Source organism: Trachemys scripta, chromosome 18, assembly GCF_013100865.1.
Source record: "Trachemys scripta elegans isolate TJP31775 chromosome 18, CAS_Tse_1.0, whole genome shotgun sequence".
NCBI classification, from domain to species: domain Eukaryota; kingdom Metazoa; phylum Chordata; order Testudines; family Emydidae; genus Trachemys; species Trachemys scripta.
In genome coordinates, this window is record NC_048315.1 from 8,042,738 (window position 1) to 8,068,266 (window position 25,529).

General features: G+C 42.2%; 1 protein-coding gene across 1 annotated transcript; it reads right to left on the minus strand.

Moving 5' to 3' along the window:
- Positions 1 to 2,337: 2,337 nt before the first annotated feature.
- HEATR6 (HEAT repeat containing 6) lies at positions 2,338 to 25,245 on the minus strand. The gene is made up of 20 exons (XM_034752686.1): positions 25,007 to 25,245; positions 22,195 to 22,302; positions 21,599 to 21,739; positions 19,476 to 19,591; positions 17,788 to 17,902; positions 17,331 to 17,432; positions 16,652 to 16,789; positions 15,164 to 15,459; positions 14,566 to 14,743; positions 12,973 to 13,179; positions 12,411 to 12,510; positions 11,845 to 12,197; positions 10,978 to 11,100; positions 10,291 to 10,377; positions 8,985 to 9,119; positions 7,490 to 7,612; positions 5,970 to 6,094; positions 4,981 to 5,077; positions 4,168 to 4,372; positions 2,338 to 3,421 (listed from the first exon to the last, which is right to left on the minus strand). The coding sequence occupies exons 1-20, from the start codon at positions 25,238 to 25,240 to the stop codon at positions 2,871 to 2,873; spliced, it is 3,534 nt and encodes a 1,177-aa protein (XP_034608577.1). The 5' UTR covers positions 25,241 to 25,245; the 3' UTR covers positions 2,338 to 2,870.
- Between the last annotated feature and the right edge of the window lie 284 nt (positions 25,246 to 25,529).

Consider the following 25,529-nt stretch of genomic DNA (forward strand, 5'->3'; position numbering starts at 1 on the left):
GGAGATATTTGCTACTAGCAGTCGCAGATTGGTTACATACCATTATAGGCAGTCTCATCATACCATCCCCTCCATAAACTTATCAAGCTCAATCTTGAAACAAGTTAGGTTTTTCCCTCACTGCTTCCCGTGAAAGGCTGTTCCAGAACTTCACTCCTCTGATGGTTAGAAACCTTCATCTAATTTCAACCCTAAACTTGTTGGTGGCTAGTTTATATCCATTTGTTCTTGTGTCCACATTGGCATTTAACTTAAATAATTCCTCTCCCTCTCTGCTATTTATCCCTCGGATATATTTATAGAGAGCAATATCTCCCCTCAGACTTTTTTTGATTAGGCTAAACAAGCCAAGCTCTTTGAGTCTCCTCTCAAAAGGTAGGTTTTCCATTCCTCAGATCATCCTAGTAGTCCTTCTCTGCACCTGTTCCAGTTTGAATTCATTGTGAAGATGAATGTACAGAAAATATGAGGAGTTATGTGTATATATACTAAAAACTATGTTCTCTAGTCTGTAGTTAAAAAGCAGATCATTCAAATGTATCTTGTGTCGAACAAACTTCTCCAGCCAGGAACTGGAAGACACTTATCTGTATGGTGGACCGCTGTGTATTGTATATTATACAATAGGAATCTATTTGCATATTAAGTTAAATGTTAATGAAGAGCTGGCAGAGACTTCAGAAGGAAATTAACAGGAAGAGGTAAACGAGTGAGACGCACCCTATTTTCAGGTGAGCATCAAAGATTTGTTCTGGTATATGTGGGGGTGCAGAGACTCTTCTTTGTATGCCTTCAATCTGTGAGGACAAGCCACCAGCAGGTTGATCTTATGAGAAGGGATCTCAGCAAAACTGGCTGAAAACACTGGGGAAAGGGACGTGGGGTAAGCAATCTTATAGAGAGACAGAGGAATGCCTTGTTAGTTAAGGGAAGAACAGGAGTACTTGTGGCACCTTAGAGACTAACAAATTTATTAGAGCATAAGCTTTCGTGGACTACAGCCCACTTCTTCGGATGCACGAAAGCTTATGCTCTAATAAATTTGTTAGTCTCTAAGGTGCCACAAGTACTCCTGTTCTTCTTTTTGCAGATACAGACTAACACGGCTGCTACTCTGAAACTTGTTAGTTAAGCTTAGGCTCCAGAAATCATGTTATGATTTTGTTTTATATGGAGCCATTTGTTTCCAATAGTCTCACTATCACTTGAATATCTGGTCTTTGAAAATAAACTTATTCTTGTTTTCACTATATGTGTGGTGCGTTAAGTAATGCGATGATCCTGAGTTGAATCTTACAAGCTAGAGTATACTACTCCTTTGGGAACCATGGTTCTAAGAGTTCCTGAGTGCCCAGTGGAACATGGGTTGATGTATGCCTATTGCTAACCTGTACAGGGAGCGAGGCCTGTGCGACAGTGCTTGTGTTGCCAGAAGCTCATGGTTTCAGGAAGTTGATCCACAACAGGCACAAACAAGACTTCCTCACGTGAAGGGCAGGTGGGGGCCAGATGCCACACAACCCTGGGTACCCCTCCGCCCTCGGAAGTGTCACACACAGCTGTGCCTATCTAAAACACAGATCAGTCAATGGGGAAGTCAATCCGTGCAGCAGTCCTGCTGCATGCTATCAGTTGCAAGGTGGGAGCCCTGTACCTGTAAACATACTCCATAATAAAAGTAACAAATAATAGAATCACAGAATATAAGGATTGGAAGGGACCTCAGGAGGTCATCTAGTCCAAGCCCCTGCTCAAAGCAGGACCAATCCCGAAACAGATTTTTACCCTAGTTCCGTAAATGGCCCCCTGAAGGATTGAACTCACAATCCTGAGTTTAGCAGGCCAATGCTCAAACCACTGAGCTATCCCTCTCTCCCTCCCTCAATAATTTATACTCAAGAGGTGACATGTCCAGCTAAATCACAAAATAGGAACAAAATCTGGAAGACAGAGCCACGTAGTGCTTAAGCATTATTATTATTATTATTATTTATTATTATTATATGCAGAGATCAAACGAACAAACTATGCCTGGGATTTTCAATATGGCCTAAGGGAGTTAGACTCCCAAATCCTCTATGCCAAAATCTCAGCCCATATGCTATGAACATGGTTACCCTCAAGAAACCAGCTGCAGCTCTTGGGCTGGTAGGATAGCATCTTGGCTGCTGTACTGTATGATCAGACTTGGGACTATAAGTCCAAGACTCGGGTAGGAGTTTATTTTTGAGAAGAGGGGAAGTCAATGGCCCTGCACCAGTGAAGCAGCCATCCTGTGTAGGAGGGGGGCCAGAGTAGATATAAAGTGTGTGTGAATTGATTTACATCAAGCTGTTATTCAAGTATTCCAACTGATATTTGAGTTTATTGTACTAGTGCAATAAATGTGACAAATGTGTCATGCTGAGAAGAGTATACCAACTCTCCATATTTATGATCAATCTGATTTCCAGAAAAGCTAAGGCAGAAAATACCAATTCTGCCCGTGTCCTTTGTGGGCAAACTTTTGAAGATAGCAGCCAACCGTGATAAAAGGCTTTGGAAACGAGCTCATAAAAAGGCTCTGTTCTTATAAAATATACAAAGAATAAAAAGACATTTGTTTTCAGAATGATAACTCGGTATCAGCTCAGTCACCAGCCAAACCAAATGGAGACAATTTACAACGAACTAAATAGTAGGAAAGTAAATGAGATTAAATGTTTTTTCTCAGCCTTGTAGAACTTTTTCTCAAGAGTTTCAACTGATTCAAATAAGTCTGAAATAAATGTTTTAATGTTGCTAATAGGAAACCTCTTTCCTGGACATCTTGCATACATACCCTCTGCATATAATCAGAAGGCACAATTTACTGCAATGGATTTCTCTTCCTAAGCCTCCGTCAATTCAGTGGAGTTGATGTGATTTGTCAAGATATCTTCTAGATAAGCAGCTACTAATACTTTAGCTTTGCCTTCTGACAGTTCCTCAATACCACAAATGTGCTCAATAGCTCTTTTCAACAATCGATCTCTTTCATGGGAGTTTGTGTGTATTCCTGCTTCATCTTCTTCAACCCCCGATTTCATATATTGCAAGACATAGGATCTGATCACATCCCCATTTTCTGCTATAGTTTTCCTAATGAATGGCAGGTCTGTACTGTTTGCCAAGCTTAACAAATGAATCAGAGCCTGGCAGATCTGCGTTCTCAGGCTGGCACTGTATTTGAACTCCAGAAAGTCCTCGGTATCTTCACTCTTCTGCAAAGCTATAACCAACGCACTCCAGATCTGGGAAAACTGTTCAGTGGTTCCGTAGCGCTCCCTTTGGGTAGGGATGGAGAGGGCCATGGCGGATTTGATTCGGACTTTGAAATTCTTGCATGATTTCACCACTGATGTAAGAGCATTATAGGCTTGTGCAGTCCAAGGAGCTTCTCCTAGGAAGCGCACAAGTTTGCAGTCAATAAAAAATACAAAATCAATGTTACAAAAGCAGCTGTTCACAAAGATTTATTACACTGATCAACCTTGTCTTCATTTGAAGACTCAGGATTTCTGCCATAAACAGAAAATTATCAACTGTGTTTTGATTTATTGAAATAAAAAATATTCTAGCCTTTTCCTCTATATCTGAAAAAAATATACTCAAGTGACATGACATTTAGACTCCACTTGTGTAGCTTATATAACAATTCTTCCAGATAATCAGAATGATACTTTTTGGAAGCTCAGTGATTGAGTAGATGCCATTTATTACAAGGCAGAGGCCTTAATTTATTTTGTTTTGGTTTCACTGAAGGATGAAATTTATTAGCGAGTCCAATATTTTTACATTATCCTGAGTCACTAACCCTCATATCTAGTACCTGCTATTGCCCTGATCCTTCAAACATGCACATACTTTACTACCATGAGTAGCCATATTAAAATCAATGTAGTCAAGTTAAGCATGTACATAAGTGTTTGCAGGAATGAGGTCTATTTAATAAATATCAAATGTACATTCTGGGCCAGATTCTGCCCTTGGTTTCGAGAGAAACATTCTTTTTTTAATTCCAAACACATACATATGCCAGATCAATTCTTAGTAAAAACACAACCTTAAGATTCTTTTTTTGCACAGCTCATTGTGCGTTCCCAAAAAGGTCAGTGAAAATTTTTTAAAAAGGAAGATTTTACTTACCAAGTGGCAAGGCAGGGTTTTTAAATACGTTTCCCAGCGCATAACATGCATTCCACCGTACTTTCATGGTGGCCTCACTCTGGACAGTAGAAATAAGGGCCTGAATGGATTCCTTAATGGTTTCACTAAATCTCGGTTTTACTATGTGATATGGTTGAAGGAAATGAAGCAGATTTCCTAGGGCCCGGACTGCATTGCTCTTTACCTGAAACACAAAGCACAAATTATATTTTCAGTTTATAAACATGCATCTGGCAAGGCCTCTCGGTGCACATACAGAAGTAATTAAATGCATACAGTGCTGAAACAAAATAATTTCAGTTATTAAAAAAAAAAAAAAAAAACACACTCCTCAGACCCTGTCAAAAAAAACAACCCCTCAAACTGCCTCTTCAAAAAGTTCCCGGGAAAATAAGACAGGCTTTACAAAACGCCTGGAACTCCAATCAACTTAGGCTGTGTCCAACTGACAAGAAAAAGCGACACTTTGCACTTCACTCAGTGTAAACACCTAGATGCCAGCAGTCCACATCTCCAGAGGAGACAGCATTATTTTATTCTACACTACTCTAATGGTGGATATGGATTATGGTAATGCCAGTCAGTGGCGTCTCAACATATTTTGCAATACAGCACATAGGATGTGTTTATATGCAATTACTACCATCAACTTCCCCGGTTACGCCAGTTCTTATAGATTACTCAAATAAAACACGTTGTAATAAAAAGTCAAAAGCAAGTAATGGGTGATTTTAACTTGGCTTTTGGCTTTATGCTTGGATGTATTCCTTTCCCCGCCCCACTGCAGCGTACCTTGTCTTTGTCTTTGGATGCTTCAGTTGCTGATCGTAACATTTTCAGAAGTAGGAGATCTGAGAATTCCTCTTGGAAGCTCTGCCCCATCATTTCCCTAGCAAAAATAAACCACACACCATCCAGGATCAGAGCAGTCAGAAACAGAAAAGACCAGATCAGAGTCAGCCCTTCTGTCAAGAGAAGATACAGTCCCCTTATATAGGGTACATAATTGACTAAGTTGACAATACTCTTGATTTTAACTAAAATGCTGAGATGTAAGACAAACACTGAACACAGTAAAAGCATATGATATTACACCTAATTTAAAATGTAAATCATCATTGCAGGAAAGCCTGCTGGTAGCGCAATAAGACTAATGAAATGCAGACATTCATAAATTGCTGTCTGAGAGACAGAAAACAACATAGGAATCAATGGTAAATTTTCAATATGGCAAAAAGTTAACAGCAGGCTTGTCCATCGTTCTGTACTAAGACTGGGGTTGATTAATAAATATATTCACTATCCTATTTACCCTTTCATGTAACACAAGAACAAAGGGATATTCAATGAAATCAAAATGTAACAAATATAAAAAGGATAAAAGGAAATCTCTTTCTTATGCAGTACATAACCCGTGGAAGATATGAAACTAAGAGTTTGATGGAATTCAAAAATGGATTAGATCTGGATAATGAAAACATCCACAAGTTACAGAAGGTAGGAATACAAATCCTCACGCTTTGAGGCATAAGGCAAACTCTAATTAAGAGTGGCTAGGAAGAGGCTTCTGGTACAGGCACATTAATCCATAATGTGTCCTCTACAAGGGTTCTTGCACCTTTCTCCAATATTTATGGTAGTGAACACGGTCAAATACAGGATATTGATCTATTTGGACCATTGGTCTGCCCAGGTATGGCAATTCATATATTACTGGGGGACTAATAATCAAGAGCTCAAGCCATTTATAAAGTTTTATTAGCCAAAATGTTGCTACCTACATGTTGACAATCAGCGTGTCTGTAAGGTTGCCCAAGGACCAGGCTGCTTTGGCACGGACGTTTGGAGACTTGTCCTGGAGGGAATTCAGGATAGCATTTGCTGTGTCGGCAACAAACATCACATCCTAGAAAATTAACAGTTTTGTTGTTTTTTTAAAATGAACGGAAGTTCTTTTTTCATTGTCTTTATCGTCACAGTGAAATCTGCAAACACCAGCTCCATTAAAGCAACCGTCTGTGCTAAGTAAAAGCTTTTTTAAAGTATCTCTAATGTTCCCAGTACAGCTTTGTTTCATCTCTAGTTAACAATCTAACTCTAAAGTGTCCAAATTTGCTCCTCTCTTGGGTGACTGCTTCTACATGATTTCACTGCATATTTTAATTTCATTGGTACTTTAGTTACTTTGATTTAAGCATAATTACCTGGACTGACAATCTCATACTCATCAAATGCTATTGTCGAATAAGTAATTGCTTCTCCAAACTCCCTGTTGAGCTGTCTCTCTAATCTTCACTTTTGTGGCATGTTATATTTCGTTTCCATTTCCTTGCCTATGATTAAAGCTTTTCTTTCAAAATATTTTAGACTAAAATTTCAACTTCAGCTACGGTTCAAGTTTGTCAAAATAGTCACCCATGTAAGACTTCACAACCACGTTGCAAAAACAATGGACTCCTCTCTTGCAACCAGATGGGTTAACATGGCTCCAAAGGGCAGTTTGGTCCACCTGCACAGTTGCAAATCCACCGGCCATACACACACACTTCCCCCAGACCCCGCTGCATGCTGTGCTGAAGGGAGCTTTACAGTACACAGAGACAGACTCAGCTGCACCACTTAGAGAGACGGCACAGAACTCGCAGTCCTGACAGGGGCTATCATCGCTCTTAACTAACTTTGCACGCTCCCCATTCTGGGCTGCTCCACAGCCCCTGCCACAACAGACAGTACTAGGCCTGTCTAAGTTATGGCAACCTGTCCCCAGCTGCTCATGGGCCACAACGCTGCCTGGAAACTCTGCAGCATTACGTGCTGTGACCCTATTCCTGACATGCCCCTCCTGCTCCAGCCCCACCCCAGCCCCCAAACGAGGGCTTGTGCAGGAGTTTTCAGCCCTACAGCTGCCTTCTGCAGCTCCTGCACCAAGGCAATCCTCTCCCAGCCAGATCCAGGGCTTTTAGAGCTTCCTCATACCTAGCTGGCCCTTTCACCTGACAAAGGGGCTGAGGAGGGTGAGGACCTTGCACTGCACCTAGACACTCCACCTCCTGCCACATTTCACACAGCAAAACTGCACGGGTTCCATTGCCTATAGTACCCATAGAATAGAGCGGGCAGGGTTGGAAGAAGCACCAGCAAATTGCCAGAATATTTCCAGCTAATATCTCAGCGCGTTGTATTACCATTGGCCTAAGAGGGAGGCCTGCTTCCCACAAAGAAACCTCGTGCTCTACAACCTGCTGCTCAACAAATGCATTGTTAAGAGTTCTGAGTCAGATAATAACGGCCCACTGCTAACCTGCCTAAGACATGAGAAGAGGACGTAGACTCCAAGGGCTCGTGCAGCAGCAGCTTTCACCAGGGGATTCTCACTGTGATTCAGCCCCAGCAGTAGCGTGATGCACAGTATCTGTCGGTCATCCTGCAATTAGCAATGGGAACAGAGACGCATTCCTTAAAAGAGAACAGTGGTGACAATATTGTACTGCAGAGCCCCCTCTTTGGGGGGGGGGGGGGGGGGGGGAGGGAGAAAAAGCTAAGAACTGACGTGTGTTTTAAAAAACGAACACCAGGAGTCTACAGAAGCAATGAGAACGTCCCATATTCCTGTACAGCAAATAAGTGGAAGAGCTGGCTGGCATTTGGATGCTACACAGGAGTACGCCCCACTTTTAACAAATTACCCCAACGCTGGTAAACGGGGCATTGTTGATTTCCCCAAGCTGTATCTTTGTGATACAATGGCAACCAGCTAGGGCATGTGTGCTGGGGAAAAAGGAGCAACAAAAAGGATTGGGGCAGACAATAGGTTCACTACCCACCTGGCTAGAACAGGAACGATTGTAACTGTAGGGGAGCCAACATGCCATGAGAGAGAGTCACTCTTCAGTGTGAAAGCATTAAAGAGGGATCATAAAGCACGTTAAAGTTCACATTGTACGGTTTGAGAGTATACAAGCCTGCAGCCAAGTCAACTGTGCTGCATCAGAGCCATAGGTCAAAGTGGGCAATGACTGACACCGAAGTCTGAAAGGGAAGTGGGATCAAAGTACAGAGAGATGAAGTACACACTGTGCTTGGAGAAGCCGGACCAACAGAATTCCAGGGATATTGCTGCATTAGCAGTTCCTCTGTAAATGAGACCTGGCCGGGTTCTCTGAGGCAAGCAGGGCACAGTGACATGAATGGAGCTGCACAATACAGTGGCTATATGCTGCCAAGGCTTTAAAGTACAGAAGCATATTTCATTGTGTAAAAGGAGAGTAATGCCATCAGATTCAGTTGCAATTGAGAGAGCAAACATTAGTTTCAGCTACATTTTGCTAGCCAGCCAAATGAAGAAAAAAAAAACCAAGTGTGTGAACATCAGTCCACTGCCTTCAGTTCAGCTGTCTGCATGCTTCGCTGAACTTTATCAGCAAAATAGCAATATCTTCCACATCTCACCCACAGAACGAGATTCTAAAGGCCTTTGTTTGCCATGCAACACAACCAAGCTATTCAACCAGGCCATTAATATTCAAGGCCTCGAAGCTACTCAAGCAAGCAGTAGACTGCTATCTCCTAAAATGCCTCTACAATCAAACTTTTTGAATATTCCCAAGCATGCCTTTTCCAATCTTAATCGGTGATGGTTTACACGGTGTTTTTTAATATGAAAAAATATGAAGATTGGATGTAAAAAAAAGCAGTGACTCCATCCTTCATATGAATTTAACACAGGTTCAATATTAATATAGTTAAGAGGGATAAAAGCTGAAGACTCTAGTACTTAAAAAGATATCGTATTTTACCCGCAGACTGCCGAAAGCTTCCGGTAAGATAGAAGAAAGAGCATCACAGGCACTTGTCTGAAGGGTAGGATGTTGAGCATTCTGAAGGGCACCAGGTAAAGGGCCATTTAACATCATAGTCCAAAAGGTTACAACCTGTAGTGGAGAAATTATGTTTACCAACTGAAGCCATTAGACAATTGATGCTGATGTCAGATGAGCCTGACAATACTGCCCACGTCTCTGATCTCTGAAATGGATGGTCTTTTCTAAGATCATCTTTAAAACATATCTAGTATCACATCAGTGGGTATAAATGAGCATGAAATTTACTATTACAAATCTTAAAATAGTTAGTTGTACAAATAATGTTTTGGCTCAATCTGCTTGTTTCGTTTCTGTTGTATTTATTAACATCCCCTAAAATTATTTTTAAAATAGCCTCCAGTTCACAGAAAGAATATTTAACAGACCTACATTAGTGCCAGAATCCCAATTTCTCAGCTTCAGTGAGCTTGACAGAAACAGCCCCAAGCAATGGATTTCTCGGTGATCGCACGCACTAGGGTATCAGCCACCTATGCAGTTCTTGTAGCAGGCAGACTATTGACGTAGGCTCTTGGAGCACTTGACTATGAAATGTGATTGAGGCTGTAGTGCATATCTATCTAGGGTTTTACAGAGCACCCCTATCACATGTGGTATCTGAGCTCCTCAATATTCTTCCTGAACCCAAAGTTACAGCAGAAAGCAGGAGCAAAGGGAAAGTGTACAGTCAATACTTGTGTCTCATAAAAAGCACTTGTCCACAAATCTAAACAATGCTAGTAGGTCTAATTTTAGGCCTAACCAAACTTGACAGAACCCCTTTATGTATAAAATTTCTGTCTCAAGTAGTCAGACAAGAGATGCCCATCATAACTCACTGTCGCTTTCTTAAATTAGCTTGATATTTACCAGGAGGTTTATTTGGCTTTGACAAAGGTTGCCGTATCTGTATTAGGATAGAACGCACACATGAATGCGCAAACACACACAGTGTTAAAATGATAAGTATCAACAACGGCAGTTCTTGTCAGTTCATTTTAATAGCAGGAAACAGCCTATCACGATAAAATCTTACAATCCATGCTTATTTGTAGATCTTTACACTATCATAGTTTGCTGACTCAGTGTATACCATACCAGCATCTAAAGATACTTTGTACTCCCCCTCCACTTTATATCAGATTGCTATATCCACATTCAGGTTCAATCACTTTGCTGTAGATTTCACGACACGAGGCTTAATTAGGTGGAATCCCACCTCTAAAGTCCATATACTTACCAAGTTGACAGGTACTTTCTCACTGACAGCAATGGTTGAATCTGGTTTATGCTGTTGTACTATGCCTGTGCCCAGCTCCTCCAGAAGCTGCCAAGAAAAAGAAAATGAACTGGCTCCTTATCAAAGCAAACTCAAGTATTATTTGACTATGGAAATACTTAGCACAAACCTCAGTCATTTACACAATGAATTAAGTCTGTAATTTAACGTTATTTTATATTACACTCTATGACTGCTAGCTCAGAGTTAGTGGAAAAGCCCTTCCTAAATAATGTCTCCAAGTAGGGCAACATAGCAAACTTCTGTGCCAAGATGGATGGAAATGTCTTATGGTATCCAGAACAAAATGAAAACTCCCAAATCAACTGTAATAAATAAGGGTCCAATTCTGGAATGCTTCCACAGCATTCAATGGAATTATGTGTGTGAAAAGAATGCAAGATTGGGGCCAAAACTTGTATTTCTTGATGTACTAGAGTACAGTAATGCACAAGTAGCTATACTATGAAGAAGGGATAGGTCTTGTTTGTAGTGTACTGCATGAAATAGACACAGACGCACATTCAGAGCTCTTTCCATACAATTGTCTTGAATTATAATAAACGTATTCTCACATCAAGCTTAACTACAAATACTTTTAGAGCATATGTACAGAGAAACACTATCTGCATTTCTCCAAGCGCTTACTTTGGCACCGTGGAGCTGAATGGACGGATCTGTTTCCTCCATGCATTTGCAAGCCACCTCTCCAAGCTCTAACAAATAGCTCTGAGCCACAGAGAAATAGCCTTTCACAAGAAGTGCCAAGACCTGCAGAGTAGGAAAAAAAAATACTGAATGGAATTTACCAAAATGAAAAGAGAGAGAACGTTTTAGTCAATGCAGTAACCATACACTAAACTCTAACATGAGAGCCAGAAAGTACAACACAAACTAGCGAACATAAAAGATATTTGGGCCCTGTAGATTCTATTGTCTTGTTTAACAGAACATGTTGAAAGCACTATCAAGCAAGAACTCGCAGTACATTCATTTCTCAAGTTTAAATGAGCTCTCCTGTAGCTAACTACTACCTAAGCACAAGAGAATCTGCAAAAGTGACAAGCCTTGAATCTCCTGTAGTTTGGCTGTCCTGGTTAATGAAGCCAGCTGTGATAAGCATCCATTACTCTGGCAAGGGAATGAGGCTGCTTAATTTCCTTGGGATGGAAGTGACAAAATTATACTTTTCTACGCTGTTGCATAAAGAATAACAGAGGTGAGTTTATGAGTCTCAATCTTCCTATACAGTGCTTCACTCAGGCAAAAGTCATCTATTGTTAGTATTTCACTTATAGAAGATCTTTCTAGTCAAGATTTAACTTAGATGCAACACTGGAAAGAGAGGCTTACATAGAGAATACTCCCAATTCTTACCAGATGCATACACGCCCTATCATCAAACAAGATTACCAAATCATAAGGGCAGAAAAAACGGCTGATACTGGCGAGATTTGATATTTATTCTTAGTTTCATACATTTAGTTGGCTCTTCTAGCAGTTGTCCATTCCTACCTGTAAAGATTCCAGTCGAACAGGAGAAGGTTCATAGACAGTACCAGCCGTGAAGCTAGTATCGCTATCAGAATAGGAATCATCTCTGGGCAGAACAACAGTGGAGATACAAAGACGAATGAGCCAACAAGGCTCTGAAGATGAACTCTCCCAATTGTCCGTGGGTTCCCCTTGTGAAGGTGGGGCTCTTCGCCACCACTCAGAGGAACTGACGCGATGAGGGGTTGCGGTGCCGCTGTTACTTAGTCCGGAAGAACTAGGCTGTTGCAGAAGTAACTGTACTTCTGGTGAAGGAGCTTGAGCGGATACGACAGCGCCTAACAATGTGAGGCTAGAAACGCGAACATTAACATCTGTTAAAGAGAATATGGAAAAATAAAATAAAAGGTAAACACCACTGAACAGTCGAGTTATTTACATAGTTACCAATCATGGGAAATTTTTCTAAATAAATAAATAACCAAACAAATAAATAAAATAAAAAAATACTAGCAATTAAGAATTCGTGCTGAGTTAAGAATCAACATATACAGTCAGAAAAGAATCCAGCCCAGCGCAATGCAAACCTTTATGTCGAATGTATGGCTTTATCTGGTTCCAAACTCTTGTCAACAGACCAGGTTTTAAACGGCTGTACGGTGCATTCGATACCAAATTTGCAAGGCACTAAAACACACAAGAGATAACCGGATGAGAGGTGACAGAGGCCAAACTGAAAATGTGGCTCTCTCATTTTGTACTGTGAGTTAGGTCATTTAGGCAGCTACACTGATTACATTTGCAAATAACTGAAGAGAGTTGGTCAGTATTTGAAAATTTGTCCCAAAAGCTTTGCTTCTAGAACAATTATTGTGATCAAACATGACCAACCATAAAAATCGAGCTAGGGAAGGAATATTTTAGAGAAATAATGGGACTTTCCAGACAGACTCAATTTGCCAAGCCTTGTAAGAAAGAGAAAAAACTGCTGTTGTGACCCTGGCAGCTCTCAGGAATTTTGCATAATCACCCTGTCTCAGTCATGTCTGGAAAGCATGAGGTCTGCTTTGAAGGTCATTAGAAAATTGCTTTGAGGCTGAATCGAAGACACTTACAAAATGTAAGCACGTTCAAAGTAAGCGTAAGTACCTTGATGATTTGTGTAAGGGTTTGTGAGGAGGATTCTGCCACCAGGGCTAGCAGCAGACAGCGATGCAACTCTCTGATGCTGGAAGCAATCGTTACAGAGAAAGGAGTGAAAGCTCTTTTATGGTCATGTGCGTCTTCAGCAACAGAAAGAAACTGCTTAGAACCTTCCAAGGTGGCGGAGAGAACTTGAAGAGCGCAGGCCCGAGTCTGAAACGATATAATATTTCAATTCTGTTTCAATCAAAGAAACTGTGGGTAAATGTCAAAAACTTTCCTTATCCTGCTTCTTCACATTCTGTGTGTGCCTGTTACACAGCACCTTTCTACTCGCTGGGGAAAAAAAAGTTACTGCAGAATATGCTAACATGGAACCCAGCTCTGCATGATCGCATTTTGCAACACACTTAAGACAGAACGTCTTTGCATACATGTTAGTATGCAGAGTACGTTCTCTGTTAACTGCACAAATGTTATGACTGCAGGTCAATAGCAGATATTCACAGGCCTGGCTTTGCAACTCACTTATTATCCGGTGTCCATTTCTTTTCATTATTGGGGTATTGGGATTCAACACTTCGTCCCTCAGGTTTCCTTGGATTCTCCTAGCAAAAGCTTATAAATGTTCTGCCCTGTACCATTCAGCATCACCACAGAGAACTCCACATCTGGAATTCAGGGCATCCTAAAATGCACGATTCTGGACCTTGCAGATCTTTACTATGCATCAACTAGCTGTTTGTAAATGATAAGGGAAAGTGTCCATCCAGCTCAATACACCTGTCCTTTTTGGGGGTTGGTTTAATCAGCACTTTCCAGCTTTTTTCACCACTCACCTTAATGGCCGCCTCCTCTAGAAACAAACTGAGATTTCTCAAATTCATTCATATTCTGTTTCAGTTGCCTTCCCTGGTACAGCAATCCATACATTTAGCTTGTGTGTGTGTGAAGCGCCACCATTTCTCAATTTGAAGGGACCATCCCCCTTTTTGAACCTCTTAGGGCTTGTCTACATAGAGAAAACACCCACAATAGCTGGTGAGCACTAGCTACTCCACACTAATTCTCCATGCGGACGCACTGAGTGTGCAGTAAGAGTGCCTTTGTGCACATTAGCTTAATACGCTTTGGAAGTGTGCTACACTAAACCTCCAGAGGGCACCCTTAGTGCGCAAGAAGAGTGTCCATATGCAGAATTAGTGCAGAGTAGCTACTGTGGTTTAAATTCACACTGTAGCTTGCTGCACACGAACTTTCCTGTGTAGACAAATCCTTAACATATAAAAGAAAACTTTTCACACTCTCTTCTAATTTGACCAACTCCTTTCATACATTTTGGAAACTCTTTGGTCACCTCAAAATTTTCTCCAAGAAAAATAAGTTTAACTCCAATAACCCGGTCTCATAATTTTAGGGTCTACATACATAACAGATCCTTTGTTATCCTAATAATGCGGCCTCTCTTAGTCCTGTGATACAGTGAGACAGGCCACAAAGACCCCAGCAAGACTGCTCTATTATACTAAAGATCAAGGAAGGCAAATCTGAAGACTAGTTCTTGAAAAACAAGGCTTTCAGGACAGCAAATTCCCTTACCTTTGGAGAGGGATCCTTCAATGCAATAGTCATCAAGGACACAGACTGTGGGCTGCCTATTCCAGGTGTATCAGGAACAAATGCTGACCAGTAGCCATAAAGAACTTTTTTTTCTATTGATTTGATAGTGGAAAGGAAACAGGCTAAAGCCCCTTGACGAACTTTGGCTTGATAAGATCTTTAATGAAACAAAAAGATGAATTAATAGCAGCTCTGAAAAAATAATTGATTTGACCTCATTTATTCAGGTTCCTGACTAGCTACAAGAACTTCAAGTAGAATAGCTAAGGCCAAAAGGTAAAAAAAGAAAAGAAAGTATCAGTTTACTTTCAAACTACTACTAATTACCACCTTTCAACTTTCTTAGTTAATAAATTATATAAATCACATTAAATGATTTCACTAAGAGTTTCATTTAAGAATCCAGTACTGGGATTGTGTGAGTGGAAGGGTGAGTAAAACGCTGCACATGTGCAAAACTGGTGCCAGATCTACAAAAAGGACAAAAAGCATCATTTAACATGCCACACAAGCACGATTGTTATGAATCACAGTATTATTTGCTTCCATGCTTTACATTGACATGAACAACAATAACCTCATTTTGCTTTGTATTCCACCTTCAGCATCAGAATACTCCGACTCACTGCTGCTGATTCTTTTCCAGCTGGGATGGCATGATGATAAGTGATCCTTTCCAGCAGGCATGTAAGCAGCATCTAATGCACGATTCCAGGGATTCAGACAAGGACTATTTTGTGCATTGCCTGAATGTAACTGAAATATATCCATTCCATGGATTGCTCCATCTCCTACATCACTTTCTAATTCTTCTTTCACTTCTTCCCCCAATTGTCCTTTCTTTTGTTTCCCCTTGGACTTTTTCCTTCGGGTCTGTGTCAAGAGGAAAAAATAACACAAAATGCTGAGACAAAAGTAAGAATTTTGCAACCAGAAAAGATTTTATTATTCTGAAAATCTCTTTGAATAAAAAAGTCACTTCTGAGAAAAAGACACTATAAAATCCCAAAAAGTAGCATAAATGAATAAACTCCAGCGCGGTCAGTACTTAAGTTCACCAACATGGAGATGCATATTTTATAAGCACCTAGATGGCTTATTGTAGGGAGGCAGATTGTCAGTGTATGTATAATTAATGTATGTAACTAAATACCTGTGACCAAAACTTTTTCTTTGCCTGGCTAAAGACAATCAGATCTTAATTGATTTCAGCTTCCATACTCCATTTATTAAGACGATAAAATAAACTTATTAACAACATCTTAATGTCCCATAGGTACATGTTACAAGACTGGTTTGCTTGGACATTTTGGATACAAACCTCTAGATATATATAAATGCTAACCTCCAACTATCAGTGTAACTACAAGAGTTTCCACAATTCTCCTTTATTTTTCTTTAGAAAAAAACTATTTTTACATTGAGACACTTAACAGTAGGATATCTTTTCAGGTGTTTTATGTACATGTTCCTGTAGCTCTTTTGGATTTATAGGAGATATTCATTAACTTTAAAAGAAGATTAGAAGCCAACAAAATGACCCTACAGCTTTATTTTGTTTAATGTCTTTCATGTAATCTGTAACCCAAAACACTTTACAGGGTTAAATAATAAACAGCAAAGGGAGAGAGAAACGGAGATACCTAAACAAGGGAGACAACTCATTTTTAGATGAGCCTGACTTCCCTAGGAAAAAGTAAAAGTGATTGTGTGTTAGAAGAGAAGTAATGTAATTTGTGATGGAAAATGCCACAACTAGTCTGCCACCATCAGTCCCACATCTGCAGGCCACAAGTTCTTGACTACAAATGAATAACTGATGCACACAGCTAGAGTCAATCAAATCAATCTCTGCAGAACCCTCTGTTTTAGTCATCTGACTTTACGAGCAATTTGTTAATCAGTGCAGAAATTTATAATCAATGCCATTAAGGCAAGCAATGTGAAATACACCACACGCTGAGCACGTGAAGGAACTTTCAGCCATTAACACCAGAACAGGAAATATCCAGTCAAAACAAATAAACACACACAAAAATCAACATGTGGTATAATTTAAGTTTACCCCTGTTTGCTTAATGGTGCTCAATTCCGACTGCTCCTGTTTGACAGGTGATCGTCCATCATACTGAGGAAGTGGAGCTGGGTACAAGACTGCAGGCATTTCCACGTTCAGTCCAGGAAGCCCATAGAACATGCATTTCTAAAACAGTAACAAGAAATCCAGTTGGATGTGCAAAGAATTGTCGTATATTCAGGTGCTCACCAATTGTTTTCAGGTTACCTTACGAGTTTCTTCTCTGGGTCTTGTCTCCCTAAGCTCACACCCAAGCTGCCAATGGCAGGTAAGTCAGCATGAGGAGACTCAAATAGCACAATAAAATGCCTGTATAGTAATTCTGATTCTCTAATCAGACATATTTTGGCAACCAAATTCAACTATTTCTAGAAGGATTTTAGCAAGGGTCCAGCACTGAAGCTAATGGGAGACTTGCCTCTTAACCATCAAGGCGTTGCAACCCCTTTCTTTGTGAGAGGAAGTACAAGTGAAAGAACTGAAGGCTTTATCATATTCTAGAGAGAACTTTTCCCCTTTTTCCATGTCTTTCATTCCATTTTTCAATCAACTCTCCACCTGATTCTTTTTTCTGTCTTCTCTACCTTTTCCCACTTAAAGTGAAACAGGAGCACACACTATACAGTCTGTCTCTCTAAAAGTGGATTTAAACCAAGAAACTATTCACCTTTAATACAGCAAGAAGGGACCCAAGCTGATCAGTCTGCATTAGCTTCATCTTCCCACCATTTAAGAGTGACTGGATACCTTTCAGAGCATTCTGTAACAGCTGAAAATAGCTTTGAATTAGGCAACACACACAAATACAGCATCTTTCAACTTATGAACTTCATACCTTATATTGTGCAAAACAACATGACTGCTTAGCACCACTGAGATACCGGCAACTACTTTCATATTACTCAAGTAAAATGAGGTTAGAGATATTAGCGAAGTCTCAGCTGGCAATATTCCAAATCACAAGATGTGTACAGCCTCTGCCAAACAGGAAGCCTTTGATTATAACAGACTTACTTATTTCAAATCAAATTTTAAAAGTTGTCTAGCTGTTCCACTGCAAAACATAGTTTTACGTAGTATAACTTTATAATTAGTGTATTTCAGCAGATTAGACTCATACATACCATACAAAAAGTGATGTCATCTACATCAGAAGTTTTTGAAGACTGTAACACACTTAGGAAAGTTTGAAAGCACAGACTTCTGTAAGACTCATCCAAGTATGGCTGTCCAGGCACACTAAAATGAAAGTGGATGCAGCTGGTCAAGATGTGGCTTTCAATATAAAGCTATACAAACTGTTCTTACAGATAACGTTACAAAAGCTCAGATCTCTCCCTCCCCAGCATAGCAGAGACATGGAGTGGGACTGCACTTTGGCACCTACAAAGGATGAAACTCTAGCACCGTAAATACTATCTGGAAACACTGGTTAGTAAAATCTCAGTACACCTTAAATTTACTCTAACTTTTGGCTTCTCCTGCCTGATTAAAGTGGATTCCTAAGTTTGGTTTTCCAGGCTGTGAGTAGGTGCAGAATGACACCAACAGGAGCGGTGTCACTATTCTGCTGGGAATGTCCTCAGACACGGGTGCCCAGGTGAATTAATGAAGCTGCATGCATATATCTTGGGATACAATTTAGCCCTTAATATGACCTGAAAGGCTTTTACATTTTCCTTCGTTTTTGTGAAAACACAGACTGCCTTAATGCAGTGACATGTTTACCTTTTTTTTATTTAAATAGCCACCCATCTTCCTTTACTAATGAATATAAAGAAGGCAATCACTACACCACTTCAATCTGTGCTACCTGCATATCAGATTATCATAACATGACCATTAGTGCAGTGGCTCTAGACTCATTAAACAACTTTCTTTGTGCTGGATCCGTAAGCAGCTGGTGCCCATATGTTTAATTACTTCAAGTCACCGGTGTGCACGTTTGATAATGTTCACCAAATGACTCAAATACCGCAAGTGATTTTCCTGACAGTAGAATCCAATTAGAAAATCACATTCAAAACCACCAGACGCTGCACTTTGCTCATATCTAAGTGACCTCATCCAGGACCTCAGAAGACTCTTCTTTTTTAAGGGTCCCATTCCGTGGGACATCAAACCTTCCTTCATAATTGCAAAGCTCTTTAGAGCTGGTCTAAACTCCTGCTGGCTTAGACTAATAAATTATTCAGTCTAAGTTTGTCATAGACAAACAAGAAAAAACGTCCCTCTGTATTTGAATAGTTTAGTGGAGGTTTTCGGATGTAATGAGATCTTGCTCTGGCATCAACTTATTAATTCTTGGAATCTTATAACAAATCAACCATTCCAGTGCAACAGATAATCCCAATGCAAGATGTAATCAATTGTTTCACAAACATTAACAACCACATTAACCGACTGACTACTGCTACACAGACCAGGTAGCAGAACATACCTGCCTTTCCCCCCCCTTAAATTAAATGTCCTTAATAATAATTTATTTTTGGAAATCTGAGAATTCCTGGTTTTCCCCGAATGAGTATGACAACGGCTAGGAGCACTGCAGTTTTAACTTTCACACACAAGTCATGTTTATAACTTCCAGGATGTAACACAGAACAAAGCTGTTGGGGAAAAAAAAATTCTTCTTCTTTTGGCTTTCATCAAAAGGCAAAGTCCCATTAATCAACGTGGCCCTGAAACCATCGCATTGCTCTCGCCTTTACTGTGCTTAGCAGGTGGACTGAACAGGCTGGCTGTCAGCATTTCCAAACACCCATCTTTTAAAGCACCCATACAAATCACTTTAAAAGACTTGATTTAATACCTGAGACATAGATTTGCCATGCTGTGTACTGCTGCCCTCCTGAGTTCCACGTCAGGCTGAGCAGGATCACTGAACTGTACCAAGAGTCCGCTCTTCCCCAGCAAATCCGGGAGATACTAAAATAAACCATTAACAGTCACTATGGGCCAACAAGATACACAGTCAGGTCTGGTGAATGCAAATCAATTGGCAAATTCCCTTTTTACTTCAGAACAACAGATCTACAGTCAATATGATATAAATCAAGCTACTCCTTAAATCTTATAGTTAGATATAGATATACCAACTACAGAATAGGTTTGACTAATATTCAGACAGAACTAAGATTTCTATATCCTCTGATTAGAAATGATGTTCAGTTGCAAAGTTGTCATTCATTATTATGGAGGCATTGGTCATGACGCTATAGTTCAGACTACGTTCCATTTTGTACTTAAACAGAGCTGCAACCTCCTTGTTTTGAATGAAAAATATGGCCCACCCTTCCCAAATTTACAGCACTTGCTCTTTGGGTATAGAATGAATTTTCTGAGCATTTAAAAGTAAATCCATTAACTAGTTTATAAAGTAAAATTAATTTAAAAATGCGTTAAGAAATTTACTGTCTGCGTTTGTCTTTTCTCTGTCCCAAAAGTTAACAATGAAACAACATAGACACTTCACATTTTGCAGATAATTAAAGTTAATTAATACCTTGTACACAGACTATATCTGATGATACTAGGTTGTAATTAAGCTAAGTTATTAACAATTGTATCTAATTGCTATTGTTATACAGCCTACAGACAGGTTCAAGTCAACAGCTCAGGAACTCTTAAGAGGTATCATTGTGACATCACAGGTAACTCAGCCCATGAATACCTTTCTTCTACAGCTAATTTGCAAGCAAAAATGATATTGGTTGTAATGAGTCAGTGGTGTCAGGAGTTCACAGTGGTAGGCCAGTTAGCGCAGCTGTCACTGCTCTTTAAAGAGCCGATAGCTTCATGCTAACTTCGGCATCAGTGCTTGAAAGGCTCTCATGGCACTGCTATTTCGGCTCCATTGTACAATGAGGGTTTGATCCTGCTGCTGCCTGAATCTCAGGTTCCCGTTGAGCGCCAGGAGCCCCGAGGGAGCGTGCTGACAGGGCCGGCTCCAGGCACCAGCGCGGCAAGCAGGTGCTTGGGGCGGCCAACGGAAAGGGGCGGCACATCTGGCTCTTGGGCGGCGGGTCCCCCAGTCCTTCTCGGAGTGAAGGACCTGCCGCCGAATTGCCACCGAAGAATGAAGCGTCGGCGGTAGAGCTGCTGCTGATCGTGTGATTGCGCCTTTTTTTTTCCTCCCCCGCCCCCGCCACTTGGGGTGGCAAAAACGCTGGAGCCGGCCCTGTGTGCTGAACACCCTGGAGAGTGGTGCATAATCCAAAGCCCACTCCTGCACAGGAATCTGCCCTTAGAGCAGGAAATGGGCTCTCACAGGGAGGCAGTGCACATGCTGCAGAAGGGCAATTCTGTCTAGGGTCAACTCTCCATCTGGCTGAGATGGGGACACCAGGGGCCGGCCTGCCTTCACACAACCATCTAAACCAATAAGTCAATTGCAAATTAAGGTCCACATTCACCAGTGTGCTGTAGCTGCTTTGTGCTGATCTGGCGACGCTAAGCAGCTGTACAAGCAGATAATGATTAACTGGCTCGTGTGCTCTGGCTGCTTTGGGGTTACTTTGCCCTATAATGATGCTAAAAGTGGAAAAAATATGAAAAAAAATCTGAAGCGTATATTAAAACAATTTAATCTAATCTGGAACAACAAACAGTAAAACATAATGCTATGGTTATTGTACAGCCTCACAACAGGGCAAAGTTAAAGTTGTTTGGTGCCTTCACTGTGAATTTCTTGCCTTAATATGTTTGGATTTCTCTTCAGTGTAACCTTAACTTTGAATTTCATGGATTTGTAACATCCCTGTAATGTGCTTTACCCTTCAATTACTGACACTATGTTAGGAGTTAATGTTGAGAGGATGTGTGTCTGGGAATATGACATTTTTCTTTTCTTTTGGAGGAAAGGAAGTGTAGGGAATCTGAGGCTTTGGAGTTCACTTTCTCTTAGCAATAAATTCAGCACAGCTTTCAACCTACCTTCTGACAGTTAGGTCCATTGTTGTAAACAAGAGCTGCTAAGGCTTGCAGAATTTCAGTGTGTGTCCAAGAGCTGCACTGTTTGAGAGCAGAGATGGAATAGGACAGAAGAAAATCCAAATTCTGTTCATCAACCACTACCTGTCATCATATAAAAATACAGAATTTAAAAAGAACTTCCAAAAGGCATCCTTATTATATTGCACATTGTTCAAGTCAGGGTAACATTCCTCTAGCTGGGTAGTGACTCAAATGATTTGGCTGTTAGAAATTCATGCTGCTACAGAAACAGCCTACATTTAGGAAACGGCCACGGGATTCTTGTTTTCCCCAAGACTGAAGGCATGATACACAAGCTTTTTTGTCTCCTGTGAGAGGGTCAGCACATGTAGTTCTTACATCAGCAACCCTTTAGCCAGACATAGCCAAGCTAGGACTGTAGATCAGAAGAATGGCAGGATGAATAGGAAGGTGAAAATCCAAGCACGTTCATATTAGGTCCTCTCTATTGGTTCTGCCTCATGGAGACGAGAGCCCTTTTGGCCCACATCCATGTGCTTGGAAGGGTAGGGACAGAACCATCAAATTTTCCATACCTGGAATCTGTTAAGTAAATGATGAATGAGCTGACAAACTTTGTTGACAAGATGTTCCTGATTGAGAGGAACCAGTTGACAGGCTTGAACAAGTAGAGCACAAACATCCTGGAGAAAAAAAAATGAGGCAGAAGCTTTAATGATTATTTATCACTGAGACAATACAAAATTGTGGCTCCAGATAGAGACCATCCCACCAGCTAAGGTCTCAATTGTGCAAATGGATTTGCAAGGGCAGAACACCTGGATCCATGGTCTAGATTACTTAGTCCTGTCATGAGTGCAGGGGACTGGACTAGATGACCTCTCGAGGTCCCTTCCAGTCCTGTGATTCTGTGTGGAGCACAATTGAAGTCAACAGAGCACCTAGTGAGTAGACTGTCCCACTGATTGTCCATATGACATAGGCATCCAACTGCCTCTAAACATGCAAAATACCACTTAAGAAACCAGCACTGAGAGAAATAATATTTAAAGACCAAGGCATAACATACAATAACATAACAACATAACAAAGAAAAAAGAGGAGGTAGGAAACCAAGGAACAGAGGAAAGGAAAAAGGAGCAATGTCTAAAATATTACGGTGAAAGGAGATTATCCTAAGCACTTCCCAAAATGAAAAGAAAAGCTGGGCGACTGCTGTGAAAAACAAATAGGAAGACTAATGGGTAATTAAAGACTGTTACTGAATGTCAGAGTAGCATGCTATATACAACGGACCCGCAATAAATTATCTTCATTTTTGCATAGTTAATTTATTCCCCCGACAAAACAATTACTAAGATGTTGTGCAGTAATTGAGAATCTAAATGCTGCAGAGACAGGAAATTGTCAAAGAAAGTGCTAACAACCACCTTAATTATGTCCATCATCTTCTCCTACCCATGGCATATAAACCAGAGATGTCTGCTACCACTGACCTTACCCCACTGCAGACGACTATTACAGCACAACTCGGCCATGGCTTCCAGACTCCCTGCTGCGAGAGCTGGAAACATGGCACTCCTAAAAGCCGTGACTCTCAGAGTATGTATATGTGGCAGCTGGAGGATGCTACCCAGGGTGGATAGACAGACTTGAGCTAGCATGCTAAAAACAGCAGCATGGTCATGATGGCTTTGGTTAGTTGCCCGAGTATAAGCCCACCTGACCCCCTAGGTACTCACTTGAGTGGCTAGTCCGAGCTGCCACCTATGCTACCATGGCCACACCGCTATTTTTTGAGCACTAGCCTGCAAGAGCTAGTGCATGTATGTCTACATGCACTTGGAAGTGCCCTCCCAGCTGCTGTGTAGACAGCACTGCAGGGTCTAGGCTTCTGACACTACAATAAGGAGCCTGAGAGGCTAAACGCAAGCTGGGGCTCTCAGGACTTCCAGGATTCCTGTTACTGAGCTGGGCTCCCCAGGATTCCCAACTCTCAGGGCAGCTGGCTTCCCAGGCTATGGGATTCAGGCAGCCCAGGGAGCCAACTTGCCCAGGAGGTTGGAGGCTCTGGGGTCCCCAGTCCTGGGAGAGTGGGCATGGCCAACCTGTCCCAGAACTTGCTAAAGGGGCGGGGACTGTGAAACTGACATGAATAATGTCAATTTCACAGAGGGACTGATGGGGAATCCAGGAAACCTACTTCCTTTCAGAAACAATGTATTTTGGAACTTCTAGTTCTTGGGAAATTTTGAAAAAAAATTGGGCTTGTTCTGAAACCAAACTTCAAAATGATAAAATTTCCCATAAACTGGAAATTCCAATTTTTGGCCAGCTCTGGTGCGTTGTGACCTATCGATAAGCTAGTAGGTCTATCAGCCATATAAAGAGGGTAGATGAGGGGAAGCAGGCAGAGTTAACATGGTTATAACACCAGGAAGTGGACAAAGGGCGCCTGACCCATATGTGAATTGCAGCAGAGGAGCAGAGCTAATGTTAACGTTACAATTCCCTGACTGTTGTTTCAGTAAGCACGTGGGGCTGCAACAGCAAGGAAACTGGTTCAACAGTGGATCGCCAAAATGATCTGGTTTACACTTGAAAGTTGTACCAATATAACTATGCTGGTTAGGGGATGATTTTTTTTTAACCTAAACAGTTATACTCGTTAGTAAAAGCTCTAGATATACCCATGCTAGTATAAAGGTGACTTATGCCAGTATAGTTATTCCCTTTCCCATATGGGAATAGCTATACTGACATAAAGCACAACTATCCTGACAGAAGTGCATCCAGACTAGGGGCTGTACCACTACCTACACCGTGATCGTAGGAAAGAAGTACAACTTTCTAGCATTGACATGGCCATTCTGAACGTTTCCATCCTACAGGTGGGCTGAGAACAGGCCTGTACTGAACCATTACACTCAACTGGGGCAGCAACACTCATCCCCCTCCATGTTATGGTTTAAATCATGATCAGTCTCTGGGGGGCAGGTGGCATTTCCACAGGGAGAGCAAACCTGGGGGGGGGGGGAGCAAGGGAGCACCCTCAGTGATAGCCTGGCAGAGTATTAGGAGATAGGACTAGTCCCACCCCACCCAGCTTCCTTTACTCCAGACCCTCACTCCCGCCAACCCTTCCGAGCTGGTGCAGCCCCTCCCCGCCCCCGCCCCAGCTTCCATCCCCCCCCCCCCTGGGTCCCCTCCTGCCCCCCCCCCTCCCCGAGCTTCCTCCCACCCCACCCCGGTCCCCATTTCCCCCTGCCGGTCCCTCGAGCCCGCCTGGAGCGGCTTGGCCCCGCCCCGTGTCGGGCTCATTCCCCAGCCCGGTACCCGCGGGCTCGCCCCCCGCCCCCGTGTCTGTCAGGCTCGGGCCCCCGTTACCTGCGGGCTCGGCGCCCCCGTGGGCCCCGGCGCCCCCGGGCCGCAGTTCTCGGAGATGAGCTGGTCGAACAGCAGGTGCAGCTCGGTGCGGCGGCCGCTCTCGCCCTCCCGATCCGGGCCGGGCAGGGGCCGCAGCGCGCCGAGCCGGGCCAGGTAGCGCCGGATGGAGCCGCTGGGCTCGGGCTCGGGGCCCGCTGCCTCCTCCCCAGGTCCCGCCACTGCCACCGCCGCCATCTTCCCCGGCCGGGCCGGCGTCAGCGCTATGGCAACCGGGTAGTACTTCCGGGTCAGGGTCCCTGGGCGCCCCTCCTCCCCCCGCCATCTGCTCCTTTGCACCCAGGGGCCAGCCCCCAGTCACCCCCCAGGGGCCCCATCACCATTGCACCTAAGGGCGCAGCTCCTCTGGCCCCCAGCTCCCAGGGGCCTAGTCCCCATCACCCCCCCAGCTCCATTGCACCCAGGGGCCCAGTCCCCATCCCCCCCCAGCTCCATTGCACCCAGGGGCCCAGTCCCCATCCCCCCC